The 14433-nt window shown below is 40.8% G+C and overlaps 1 protein-coding gene across 1 annotated transcript in view; it reads left to right on the top strand.

The window, feature by feature from the left end:
- Positions 1-1048: 1048 nt before the first annotated feature.
- SKAP1 (src kinase associated phosphoprotein 1) overlaps positions 1049-14433 on the top strand; it is a 266750-nt gene continuing 253365 nt past the window's right edge. The window contains exon 1 of the mRNA XM_081805143.1: positions 1049-1238. Coding sequence (XP_081661269.1) covers positions 1193-1238 — 46 coding nt within the window. The 5' untranslated portion in view covers positions 1049-1192. The remainder of the gene's footprint in view (positions 1239-14433) is intronic.

Below are 14433 nucleotides of genomic sequence, written 5' to 3'. Positions count from 1 at the left end.
GTCGTCGCACCTGGAAAGCCCTCCTGCCCCTTGGAAGTCTGGTGTGTTCGGAGCCCATCTTGAATGCCATATGCACCATTAAACACACATGGACCCACACTTCACTCCTTTTTATATTTGTCTCCCACCTTTTACCGCTCATGGCGGTACACTTTTACCGCTCATGGCGTTTTATACTTTCATGGCACTTGATTTATTGTGCTTAAAAAACCCCCACGAAACTATTTTGAGATCGAGATTCGCAGAAATTAAAAGAAATGATACAGCGTGATCCTCTCTACCCCTTACTCAGTTTCCCCCCATTTTAACATCTTGCAATATGACAGTACCATATCACAACCAGGACGCTGCCCCCCACTGTAGTTTGGATGAGGGGAGGAGAACACTTTTCTGTGATCTTGTCCTTCACTTTCCTCCCTTCGTCAGCTGTTAGAGGGAAAAGTCTTGGTTCCCCTCTCCCTCGGCCTTCTCCCCAGGTTACCCCTTCCTTCCCTCACATCCTTTCAGCCTTAGTGAGGAAGGGACACTGGCTCCCTGTATCCACTGCCGCCCTGCCGCTCTGCTTCTCCCCAGTGTTGGTGGCTTTATATTACTTAGTGGGACGTTCCCTTTAGCCAGCTGGTTTGCCCGAGACAGTGAACGTTCTGCCCTGGTTTTCGCGGCGTGGACGTGCGAGCTGGATCGGGAACGGCCTGCTGCTGGGCTTGGCGTGGACGAATCTCCTCGGATTCTGCCTCTCCGCGCCCCATCTCGGGCACCACCGTGGCTTTTAAATCTGCCCCTTGAGGCCAACTGCCCCGTGCTTAGGATAGAAAGTGTCCCAGGAGATGAAGTTCCTTCGGGCCGCGTTTAGTCTCTTGTTCTGGTGGGGGTTAGCCTGTGCGGCGCTCCCCGCCCCGCAGTCCTTCCACCTGAGGGCGCCGCGGGAGGGGCGCGTGCACCCGCGCACAGGTGTTTCCTCCCCCACCGCCCGGGGCGCGCCCCCCGCCCGCCGCGCGCGCCACTTCCTGAGCGCGCCCCGGGCCCGCCGCCCCGCCCTGCGGCCAGGCCCGGCAGCGGCGGCAGCGGCGGCGGCCACAGAGGTACAGGTGCCTCCGCCAGGCGACAGCCGCCTGCCAGCCCGCCGGCCCTGGCACCAGGCCTTCACGCCCCTCTCCCGCCTCACACTCCGGCCTCCCCACCGCCCGGCCAAATGCAGGCCGTCGCCCTCCCCGAGGAGATCCGTTGGCTCATGGAAGGTAACGCCCCGACCCAGCCCCAGGCCCCTCCCGGCCCCCTGGGGGGAGTCCCTCAGGTGCAGAGCTGGAGGCCCGACCCGAGACGCCAGGGGCTCCCAAGACGGGCCTCTCTTTTCAGCTCCATCACCCGCCGCCTTCTAGAACCTCGAGACTTCTAGAGCCCTCAACTCCGCACAGCCAGATTCTCACCCTGCCCGCGCACGGTCCCATTCACTCGCCTCAGTTCCACATTTTCTTTTTCCACGAGGCGTCGCCACCCCTCCACGCCACCTCCGGCCAGGTTCTTGGGGGGCCCCCCATGTCACCCTGAGTGGTCTTCGGCCCGACTCTTCCTCCTCGGGACAGGCCCCCGCGCCTGTGGGGTTTTGCTTTCTTCCCTCCCCAGCCCCGAAGCCCCCTCAGCTTCCCGCTCAGAGCTCCTTGAGGCTCTCAGGGGGCTGCGAGGGGCTCGTGGGATGCTGTCGGCCAAGGCCTGGGGCTTAGTGTGAGTTTTGTCGGCGCCTCCCTCTGCCAACCTGCAGACTGCAGGGGGTCTTGCTGTCCACCCAGGGCAGGCGGATGCAGTAGTACGTTTCTAACTTTTCTAGAAATGCCCCATCCTGGTGTGTTTACCTTCAAACTATGGTGCCTAAGCAGTCCTCTGAAGAGTTAAGGCCATACTCAGCGACACTCCACAGATCCTTCTAACACTGGAAAGAGACTTTTTTGCTAATGGGCAATATCACCTGCTCCATTCACACTTTCTTTCTGGAGAAAGTAACTTGCTTTCCTGTAACTGACTTTCCTGGAAGGACGGAGGCCTGGAATCTGTGCTTGCATAAGGGTCCCAGGAGGAAACTACCCTGAGTTAAGACTTTTGGCATCCAAGTGACATTTTTGACACATATTTAACAGATGGCCTGCTTTGGGCAGGTCAGACTTTTGGCAAGGAGTATATATATATATATATTTTTCAGTTTCTCTCAATTTAATTGGTTTTATATCTCCATTACCTTGTTATCTCGGTATAAATGCCTCCTAATCAAATATTTGGCAGTCCTTTTGGTCTCTGTTTGTAGCACTGTTTCCATTCTGGATTGCTTCTATGTAAAAGCTGTCAACTAGGTATTTCTTTTGAGGTGAAGTTTCCAAAATCCACTTTACTTATGACCCGAGTCAATCTAAACTTTCAGAGTAGAAAACTATTTGTAGGGTAAAATAGCATCATCTGGGTGTCTGAGAAGAAGCAATCTAGCCTTTCCCTCTGCCCTTGGTTCAATATTGGATGTTGAATGTAAAGAGAGGCTGTTAAGTGTGGTGGTTTCTGGGAGAGAAGGAACTGTAGCAAAAAGGGTAATTCTGCCCTTGCATTTAAAAATATAAAGTGATTCTTCTTATTGGTATCTGTCATTTGATGAGAGAAAACCTATCTTACAAGTTTGTTAAACTGTACTTCCGTTTTGTGTGCAGCCTTAGTAGAAAATTCCTTTTTATTTTCAGAGGCTTGCAATGAAATCCACTCCTTTAACATTTTTGATGTGCAGTTCTTTATTGTTCAAAACTGACACTTTGGTAAACAACTCATTTCTGCACCTGTCACCTTCCTTTAGCTTAGATTATTTTCTTGTTAGCTGACTGTTTTTAATTGAAGTCTTCAGATCTCCTTCTAAAGCAGAACCTTTGTTTGCTGACAAGTAGAGCAGGGTATGAATGGAGATTAATTGCATGTCACATACTTCTGTGTCAAACTTGCTGTGTCTTAACAATCTCTGTTGGTGCTTGGGTCTTTAGAATCTACAGAGGAGTCTGAGATTAAATTTTAAGGAGCTTCGTTGGTTAATGCATTTCTTTAAGGCCTTTTTTTACAGTTTGCAATCAGAATCTGAATCTGAAGTAGAGGGGGGAAGAAGGCAAAAGTGGGATTCCAACCAATAATTCTATTAAAAAATGTTGGAGGACTATGGTTTTGAAAGGTTCATGTAATCATAGCAACACATTGGTTATAGGTTTTTTGTTTTTTTTTTTAAATGAAAGATAGTCTCTGGTGTAGACCAACAGAATTATTCATTATACTACAAATAATTTGTGGATATTAGAAACCCATAATGGCTTTCAATTTATCGTCGTTGCTGTGTACTTGTCTTCCCACCACACACACTTTTTAAGGTTAACTGTTGACAATTAGAAAATATGTAGGTCTTGATCTCTATATCGTCACTCAGTGGAGAGAGTCACAAGGTGAGGAAGCTACTACTTCGGGGTTGCCCACATGACTGTGGGGGTAGAGTTTCCACAGTGAATTACTACTTTCATAAACCAAGGCAGAAGCATTTGCAAAATGATTTAACGCTGGCCATCACAGCCATAACTTAAGCATTTATTTATTTATAAGTACACGAGCATAAATGACAGGGGTGTTTTTTGACATAATACGTGTGCTTTTAAAAAATAAAATATGCAAAGCATTATGAAAGGTTTATGCCAAAATTTTGCATAATGAAGAAGGGAACAGAAATGTTGAAGGTCTAAAATTAATTTTGTTTAAAGATAAAATTTTAAACATTTGAAAATGTTTCATTTGACCCAGAAACTCTACTTCTGGGAATCCGTGTTACTGAAATTAAAGGACATGAAGTATAGGTACAAGGATCCACCTTAAATGTCCACGCTTTGGGAAAGGTGGGGCGATGGTATGAATGACTTATCCATCTTATGGAATATTTTGTAGTCATTAAAAAGAATGTGAAGGATCTGTATATACCGGCTTGGAAGGTGTCCATATTTTTAAGACTAATAATGTATATAATCCATTTTTGTTTGAAAACGAGTAAGTGAACCACCCCTTCCCTCCCATATATTATATATATTTTTTGTAAGCCTAGGAAGAAGTAAGAATATACACCTAGCTGTTAACATTGGTTTCTTTGGCAGGGAAATGAGAGGGTGGGGGAGACAGAGATTATCACTTTTATTTCATACATCTTCATGTTGTGATGTTGACCATGTATTACTTTTGTTAATCAGATAAACAACCAGTAGGGTTATTTAAAAGAAAAAGGAACAAACAAAAGACAAATAGAAGCTTGGAGAGGTCATAGTGGTCAGAGTGCTAAAGGACCAACCATTAACCAAGGTTATGATTATGTTTTTCTCTTGTTAGCTCTGGGGGTGTGTGTAGTTTTTTTTAATGCTTTCTTGGATTTTTGGCAAATGTTAAAGCAGCGACGGTACCTTCAGAGTAACTCAGGAAACAGCTTCCTCAGATAGACTCTGTCAAGCTCTTATGGAAATAGTTAACTAGTCCATATCAGCAAATAAGTACCTTACAGATAAGTAAAATGAAAGGTGTTTACTGCCTTATTGAAAGAGGAGGAAATATTCAGGTCTGTTTTCAAATTATCAGGCTTCAGATGTAGAAGTTATCTTTTTGTTTTGTGATAACCATACTGAAAACAAAAACAATGGAGTGCTGGCAGTTTGCATAATCTTTGTTCCACAGATATAAACATAATCAGTTTCTTCCTTGTCTTTGTATCCCTGCTTTTTGAAGTCAGAAGCACAAGAGGCAAGTATGAAGGAGGTAGAATATATGTTTCTTCAGTTCAAATGTGCTGTGTGTGATGGAATGGGGCTTACTGATTTTACCCTAATAAGCTAATAGGTCCCACCTACCTCCAAGGTACCTAAATCCTGCTGGGAATATGGAGTGAAGCAAAAACAAAACAAAACAAAACAAACAAAAAGCCATCCACATCCAGGCTGCATTTAGTAGCGATTGCTGTGTTAACACTAATTCTGATATGCCTATGGTTACTTATTTTTAAACTTCCTTGGAAAGAAGCAGTCATTAATCATTTCCTTCTAGATTGTTCTCCAGATTTGTATTGGTCGATGCAACCAACTATAAAATCCTTTTCAATATAGTAAAATTCCAACTCTGTGGAACTCGCAGGAGTGAGCTGCTCTGGAGAGCTGAGGATATTCTCTTTAAGCACTCTAACTTTTTATCATAAATATTTATGATCAATCTTTTTTCTAAAACGTATTAGGAATTTTTCTCACTTCTTCAACCAGCCAGCCTGTGTTCAAAGGGAATTGCCTTTGAACAGTTCAACTCAAGAGTTGTTACAGTGGGGGCGCCTGGGTGGCTCAGTCGTTAAGCGTCTGCCCTCGGCTCAGGTCGTGATGCCGGGGTCTTGGGATCGAGCCCCGCATCGGGCTCCCTGCTCGGCGGGAAGCCTGCTTCTCCCTCTCCCACTCCCCCTGCTTGTGTTCCCTCTCTTGCTATGTCTCTCTGTGTCAAATAAATTTAAAAAATTAAAAAAAAAAGAGTTGTTACAGTGAATATCGGTTATCATATTTGTGGAAATATATTCAGTTGTTTAGGGATGATTCTGCCGTAATTGTCCTGCAGCTGCTTTGTGAATGTTAATGTCTGTTTTGTATTTTTATTTTTGTCACTTTTTTCCTACTGTGAGGCTAGGCCTATCACTTTACACCATGCTCAGTGTATCTGTATCCGCAGTGCTACTAGAACATCAGGTAATCAAGCTTGTTGGAATTGATACGTATAAAAGAAGTTATGAAAGGGCGCCTGGGTGGCTCAGTTGGTTAAGCGACTGCCTTCGGCTCAGGTCATGATCCTGGAGTCCCGGGATCGACTCCTGCATCGGGCTCCCTGCTCGGCAGGGAGTCTGCTTCTCCCTCTGACCCTCCTCCCTCTCATGCTCTCTGTCTCTCATTCTCTCTCTCGCAAATAAATAAATAAAATCTTTAAAAATAAAAAAATAAAAGAAGTTATGAAGGGCTCTCTTGATGAACACAGTACCCTGATCTTTAGGTGTGTCATGACATGCATTTTGGCTGATCAGAGTCATTTTTGCTTAATTTGTGATAACGGATTGTCTTCTAGCTAGGTTATGCTACCGAAAGCTGAGACATAACCATAATACTTCTTTTTGTTTTTTATGTTAAAATTTTCTCTGATTATAAAAGTGATAATGCTCATTGTAGAAAATTTAGAAAACACATGATGATAACACAGTCACCCATGCTCAACAACTGTTAAATTTCCATGTATTTCTTTCAGTTTTTATTATATGTACATACTTTCAAAGTTGGGACATATTGTGTGGGTAGTTTTATATTCTGATCTTTCCACTTACAGTCTTTCAGTTGCTAAAGTCTCCTGAGCATTTTCTTAGATCATTAAAACATTTTTTTTTCCTGGTGATTTAGAAGTTATACATTCAGGTTTTATTCCACTGGTTGTTTTCCTGTTATGGCTTTTAAAAAAGCACCATGTCCCTTTGATTTAGCAACATTAAGAATGAAACGGTACCTTTTGACTCTTCCTTCCAGTATGAAATGTGAAATCTCTATACCCATCATGGGGCTGGAACTCACACCCAGAGATCAAGAGTCACATGCTCTACTGACTGAGCCAGCCAGGCGCCCCTCTAATCTGAGACTTTAGACTCAGAGAATTGTTCATATTTTATTATGTATATTATATTACAATAATTATTTTTGACATTTGCGTTGTATTTTATTTTTTTTATTTTTTTAAAAAGATTTTATTTATTTATTTGACAGAGAGATAGCACAAGTACGCAGAGAGGCAGGCAGAGGGAGAGGGAGAAGCAGGCTCCCCGCGGAGCAGGGAGCCCGATACGGGGCTCGATCCCAGGACCGTGGGATCATGACCTGAGCCGCAGGCAGCCGATTCACTGACTGAGCCACCCAGGCGCCCCTGCGTTGTATTTTAAAACCATAGCTATAATGCTGTTTTTTCCCCTTAATTTGTTCATTGCTTCCTTTTGGTACCATGGCTTTTTCATTCTTGAACTTTTAATTTTATCTCTTAGATATTTAGCCTGGGCTGATATGGTAACCACTAGCCACAGGTGGCTATTTAAGTTTAAATTAAACAAAAAATTTGCTTCTTCAATTGCAGTAGCTATATTTAAGCTGCTCAATAGCCATACTGACTACTGGATTGGACAAAGCATAAAGCCCTAGTAGATGATGATCTAGAATACAATACTGAGTGAATTTCTCAAAGAGGGTTCTTTGATATTATGCTTACTGATCCCCTGCATGTCTGAGAATGTGTCTATGTAGTTTCATATAAACTTGGGTGTGGGCATAAAATTCTCGGTTTATACTCTGCCCATTCCTTCCCCTTCCTACTAATTCACCCTCTAGAAGTGTCCCATTATCTTCTGGTCTTCAGTTTTGTGGAGGAGAAATCTGGTGCCAGCCTGATGTATTTCTTTTATAACCTATTCCTTCCAACTTCTGCCTGGATGTCTATAAGATATTGTTCTTTGCTCTCAGAAGTGTCACTAGATAGTGTCAAGGTCTTAGGTTTTTTAATAATTTTGCTCAGTTTGTAATGAACCCTTTTGATCTGTAGACTCAGGTCTTAAACTTGGGAAAGTTCTCTATTATCACTACTTCTGCTCCATTTGCTTTATTTTGTCACAATGGGGTTTACATTATGCATATACTGGATCCCAATCTACTCTCTTTTTCACCTTTTTTATTGTTTTATCTGTCACTGACTTCATTATGATTTTAAGTTCAGCATTCATTTTTTTAAAAAAAATTTCCATGTATTTTTTCCTTATCACTCATTGTTTCATTTTCATTACATTTGCAAAGCTCTGGCTTGTAGGTATAATGACTTTTTGTATGTTTTGAGATTATGAATTAGAAATTTTCTATACATTTCTGTTCTTTAATAATAAATCTACTTCAGAGGGAGGTATTTTTTTCTAGTTCTTCTCTTTTGAACTTTAGTGTTTTCTCTTTGAACTTCAGTGTATTCTCACAGGTCCTGTATGGTTTTTTGTGTGTTCAGTTTGCCTACATTCAAATCCTGACTCTGCCACTTTCTTGCTACCTGTTTGACTTTGGGTCTCAGTTTCCTCATCTGTAAAATGGGGATAATAATAGTACCTATCTCATAGAATTTACATGAAGAATAAAGGAATGAATATTTGAGAAGAACTTACAATAGTATCTGGCATGTGTTATACATGCTATAAATATTTGGTAAAATTTTTTTTTTTAAAGATTTATTTATTTATTTGAGAGAGCGAGAATGAGAGAGAGAGTACATGAGAGGGGGGAGGGTTAGAGGGAGAAGCAGACTCCCTGCCGAGCAGGGAGCCCGATGCGGGACTCGATCCAGAGACTCCAGGATCATGACCTGAGCCGAAGGCAGTCGCTTAACCAACTGAGCCACCCAGGCGCCCCATTATTTGGTAAAATTTTTAAAAATTATTTTCTTTGAGAAAGTCCTATCAATTTTTTTTTGTTGTTGTTAATTTGTTTTGTTTTGTTTGCATTTGTCTCTTCATAGGAAAGCTCCCAGACATGGCCTTTTGCCTATGTTGGTGATTTACCCTGGCTTCTCTAAATTAGGGGGAGTTTGTAGGGTTTGTTTCAGAGTCTCCTCCATTTCCTTCGTTCCTTAGATTAGAGTCCAGTAATCATTCTGTGAGAGACTTTATGAAAGAAGCATAGAGGAAATCTGCTTCATTGCTAACTTAGGAAAAATATGGGCTCCTTATCTTGTCATAGAATGCTGTGTCTGTGCGTATGCATGTGTATGTGTGTAAAATAGTCCTTTTGCATTACTCCTCCATTGAAAAAAAAAAGAAAGATTTATTCTTCCTCTTCTTTCTTTTTGTTTTTTAATATATATATATTTGGGGGGGTGCCTGGGTGGCTCAGTCGGTTAAGCATCTGCCTTCGGCTCAGGTCATGATCTCAGGGTCCTGGGATTGAACCCCATGTCAGGCTCACCACTCAGTGGGAGTCTGCTTCTCCCTCTGCCTCCCCCCTCCACCCCACGGCTCATGCTCTCTCTCTCTTTCAAATAAATAAATAAAATCTTTTAAAAAGAAAATTTTTTTTTTGTTGGTAGAAATATTTGAATTTCATTGTGGGTATAGCCTAGATGTTAAGTGGGCTGCCCAGACCTTTTGAACTCTAGGCATGATCTATTCCCCGTGGAAGCCCAAACATCTCCTCAAAATCCTAATATTTCTCAAGGAGCATGCATTCTCAGGGTTGCCTTTCCTTCCAGGCTCTTAGCTGCCCTAAGTCATGTGGGCAGAAACTTGTGGATTCCCAACTCAGGTGATTTTATCTGTCAGGGGACTTTTGGCAACACATGGACACATTTTTTTTTTTTTTTTTTGTGACAACTGGAGAGAATGCTGCTGTCATCTAGTGGGTAGGGGCCAGGCATGCTGCTAAACTTCTTACAATGCATAGGACAGCCCCCACAATAAAAGAATTATACAACCCCAAATGTCAGTAGTGCTAGATTGAGAAACCCTGGTCTACACATATCCTTTTCCTCAGTTTCCACAGAAGCCTACCCGCATGAAGCCCCTGTGACAGTAGATGACATCACTGGAGATTTAGGGGGTGCCAGGAGAGGGAGGCAGCATTTACATAACAGTAATGCAAATTATTTCAATTTGAATATTAGGCATCCCTATTCCTAAGCGCTTTTGCCATCCCAGTCATCAGAGAGTGCTCTCTGGCCCTTCACCTGATGTGGTTCTCAGCCTTATGCCTTCTCACAGGCCCTTTCTCCCTTTATCATATCTGGAGCAAAACCAAAAAAATAAAAACAAGGGCGCCTGGGTGGCTCAATCGGTTAAGCGTCTGTCTTCGGCTTGGTTCGTGATCCCAGTGTCCTGGGATCGAGTCCCACATTGGGCTCCTTGCTCTGCGGGGAGCCTGCTTCTCCCTCTCCTCCGCACTTGTCCTCTCTCTCACTATCTCTGTCTCTCTCTCTCAAATAAATAAAATCTAAAAAAAATTAAAAAAAAATAAAAACAAAAAACACCCAACTCTATTTCCCTTGTCATCTGAAAAGATAGTTTAGCTTCTGTTTAGTTGTTTAGGTTCCCTCCAACACCCACACACAGAGAAACAAGTTATTTTTCCAAGCGGTGACAGTTCTCTAAGAGGAATTCTGGTGCCAGCTATTAAGATAATAACATTCTTGGGGCGCCCGGGTGGCTCAGATGGTTAGGCGTCTGCCTTCGGCTCAGGTCATGATCCCAGGGTCCTGGGATCGAGTCCCACATCGGGCTCCCGGCTCAGCGGGGAGCCTGCTTCTCCCTCTGACCCTCTCCCCTCTCATGCTGTTTCTCTCTCGCTCGCTGTCTAAAAAATAAATAAAAATCTTTAAATAAAAAAAAAAGATAATAACATTTTTACCTCATTATATAAGTGTAATACCTAAACAATTTTCAGTCATTTTAAATATTGGAAAAATAAGGTAAGTTTCAAGTTTTACCATCATCTGAGAACCTTAACATATTGACATAACTATCATAGATCTAATTTTTTCACGTTATAAGCCATTACACCCTACAGAAATCCTATAATTTCTGCTACATTTATTCATACTTATTTCCCCTGTGTTTCCAAGTTCATTGCTTGCTTTTCCGGTTTGTCAGTGCTGCATTATAGGTTAGGTGATTATAACAGATGGCTTTTCAGGTTTGGAGTCTTTGAGTTCCACTGTTTAAATTTTACTATCCAGCTTTTACATGGAAGATGGGACAGATGTGGGCTCAGGAAAAAAGTGGTCTTAACATCCAGAGAGCAACTTTCCTGAAGGCTGATGGACTTGATAAAATCATTTATGAGTTACCTAAATTCTCCTCTAGGGTCTCCTCCTAACATTGTTGACATTCCAATATTAGGATTTTGCAGGGAAATAAGGTTTTTATTCACATAATAGAAGCTTTGCTAAAATGTGTCCAGTGACGCATATTTATACTTATGTAAAAAAATAGTATAGTTTAGTTGAAATTAATTAAGATAGTGTACCTTATAAATCAAGCATGTGAAGTATGCTGGGTATATCTCTTTTTGTTTATATGTTTTATTTTGTATTGTTTTTATTGAATGCAATATACTTTTATTGAATGCTTAATCATAATATACAGCTCAGTGAATCTTCACAAAGAGAACATATCCCCTAAACAATGGCAAGACTTTGTTTACCAAAACTTCCCGAGACCCTCTGTATCCTTTGGTAACTACTCACCCCTATAGGCAAGCACGTCTCTGATATCTAACAGCAAAGTTCAGTTTTGCTTATTCAGTCACACAATATCTTCTCATGTATCTGGCTGTTTTGCTCAACATTTGCTCAACGTATGCAGAAAATATCTCTAAACTGAACCATAATAAACCTCCTTAAAATCACATTGCCTTTAGGGGCGCCTGGGTGGCTCAGTCAGTTAGGCATCCAACTCTTGGTTTTGGCTCAGGTCATGATGTCAGGGTCATGAAATCAAGCCCCAAGTCGGGCTCCACCCTCACCATGAAGTCTGCCTGAGATTCTCTACCTCCCTTCTCCCACTTGCGTGCTCTCTCTCTAAAATAAGTAAGTACATAGAAGCTTTAAAAAAAAAATCACACTGCCTTTATTTATTTATTTATTTATTTATTTATTTATTTATCACACTGCCTTTAAAATAATTTTTCCTTTCTGATAACTTTTTGTGTGAGCCTCTTCATCGCTCAATCCATCCATCCATCCATTTCTCCCTCCCTCCTTTTCATCCTTCCTTTCCTGTACTTTATTAAGGTATGACTTATATACATAAAATGCACTAATCTTAAGTGTTACAACTGTATGACTTTAATATAGGTATACACCTGTGTGACTACCACCCAGATTAAGATATAAACATTTCCATCAAAATGGAAACCTGGAAGGTTTCCTTTCCAGTCAGAAACCCTCCCCAGAGACAACTGCTATTCTGACTTCTATCATCATGGGGTAGTGTTGCTGTCAGTATGATCTCTTTTGTGTCTGTCTTCAACATGATATTTTTGCGATTTATTCATGTAAAATGTAACACAAGGTTTAAAATAAGTTCTAAACAAACTGAAAGTCATTTTTCCCCACTAAGTTACTTCTACTTAATTGGTATGAAAATAGACAAGATTTCCATGAAGGCTTCCATTATTAGGGGTCAGAAAAATGAAACACCGAAGTTTTAGAGGTTTAATTTTAGTGAGACATTTAAGAGTATCAGTTCTATCTTATCCTTTTTGCAAAATAGTATTCCATTGTGTGAATATTCCATAATTTGTTTATCCATGTTTCTGCTGATGGTCATTGAGTTGTTCAGTTTGGGGGCTATTATGAATACAGCTGCTATGAGCATTCTTGTATAACTTGTTTTGTGAACATAAGCACTCATTTTTCTTGGATAAATATCTAGGAATAGAATTACTGGTCAGTCATAGGGTAGGTAAATGTCTAATTTTATTAGAAACTCCAGTTTCCCAAAGTGATTATACTTACTTTACACTCCTTCCAGCAGTGTATGAGAGTTCTCAGGGATATATTTTTATTGTGGAATGTTTGCATAACATAGAAATATATAGACTACTTGATTTCTTTAAAAACATAATAGTGTTGTATACTTTTCCATGTGAATCTATCTATCCATGTATGTATATAAATTGCCACATGGTGTTTCAAAATTTATTTATTCTCCTATTGATGGATGTTTAGGTTGTTTCCAACTTTTTTTTCATATTTCCACAATGCTGTAGAGAACATATGTATATGTGCATCTTTGTGTACACGTGCAAATATTTCTGTAGGATAAGTTTTTAGGCACTCAAATGGAGATTGCAAACATGTTAATCCTAGAATTTTAGTTTGGCCACTAGTTAAAACTTAATCTAAAGTACTCTCTGTGTTTTAGTTTCTGGTTTTTGTTCTGTCTGTGCTGTGAATATACAGGTATTGTATGAGAATTAAATGAGAATTAAAAATATAAACACCACACACTTCTTGGGTCATGGGGCAGAAACAATCAGCAGGTTGAAGCAAACCACAACCAGAACATGCTGGTAATTTCTCTATTGTATGTGGACAACTTCCCACAAGTCAAAACAAAGCTGGTGGGTATGATTTTGGCCTTGCCAATAAATTTACCTCTTAACAAAGGGCAAAAAAAATATATGCCTTAAGGATTGCAATGAAATACCAGATCAAAAATGTAATGCAAGGTTTAAAATAAGTTCTAAACAAACTGAAAATCATTTTTCCCCACTAAGTTACTTTTATTTAATTGGTATGAAAATAGGTAAGGTTTCCATGAAGGCTTCCATTATTAGGGTAGGAAAAATGAAACACTGAAGTTTTAGAGGTTTAATTTTAGTGAGACATTTAAGAGTGACTGCCGAAATCCTAAAGGTCTGATATGTTTAGTGTACCTGTGACAGGGAATCAGGAATTTTTGTTTGTTTCTACCAGAAGCTGTCAATGAGACTTGTAGAAGTTGGATTAGCAACGAGGCTGGTTTCTTCTGTAAAATGGGAATATGTAACTTAAAGGAATAGTTGTGATAATTTATTTAATGTAAAGAATACCCAGAGATCTTAGTAGTAAAAAATGTGACCCATAAGATATCATTGTCTTCCAAATAAACAAAAGAGTAGCCTTGTAAATGGACAAGGTCAGATACTTGTAGAATGTCAGAAACTTTCACTTGTCTACAAAACCTAGTGGTTTTGAATGCAAACTGCCAAGAATCTTTTTAGTTGGCCTTAGATCCTGCAGCAGTTTTTCCCAGCGGTGTGAGGATCATTTTATGCCTACAGTGTTCCATATACCCTCTGTTCCCTTGTCCTTCTGTCTTCTTTTCCTGTTTTCTTTTCCTACTCTGACTTGCTGGAGTAGATGTAAGCTGCTTAGAAGCTGAGGGAATTTATGTTTTAGGGCAGCTATGAATAATAAAAGGAAGATATATCTTTGCTAGAGCTGAGTTTATCTTATAAATATGGTACTTAAAATCATCATATATTACTTCAGTACAAAATACTGTATATTGCTACAAGGCTGCCTTCCAGAGTAATCTTTCACCACTGTCCCTCTCACCTCTAACCTTCATGTTCTGCCATCTAAGTTGAAATTCTTTCAGTCTCTCCAAATGAACTGAGATCTGTCACCTCAGGACCTTTGCACATGATGTTCCCATGCTTGTGCCATTCTTTTCCTAGTTCCAACTCTGCACCTGCTCCCACCCAAAACATACATACTTGGCCTGCTAATTTGGGAATTCCAGATAAAAGGTCAGTTCTCTAAGAGTCTCCCCTGACTTACTTTCCTCTCTAGACAAGGTGCCTCTACCATGGGCCTGTGCCTCCC

The sequence above is a fragment of the Leptonychotes weddellii genome, chromosome 15 (genome assembly GCF_054177405.1).
Source record: "Leptonychotes weddellii isolate Sample4059 chromosome 15, ASM5417740v2, whole genome shotgun sequence".
NCBI classification, from domain to species: domain Eukaryota; kingdom Metazoa; phylum Chordata; class Mammalia; order Carnivora; family Phocidae; genus Leptonychotes; species Leptonychotes weddellii.
This window is presented reverse-complemented; position numbering and strand designations above follow the sequence as displayed.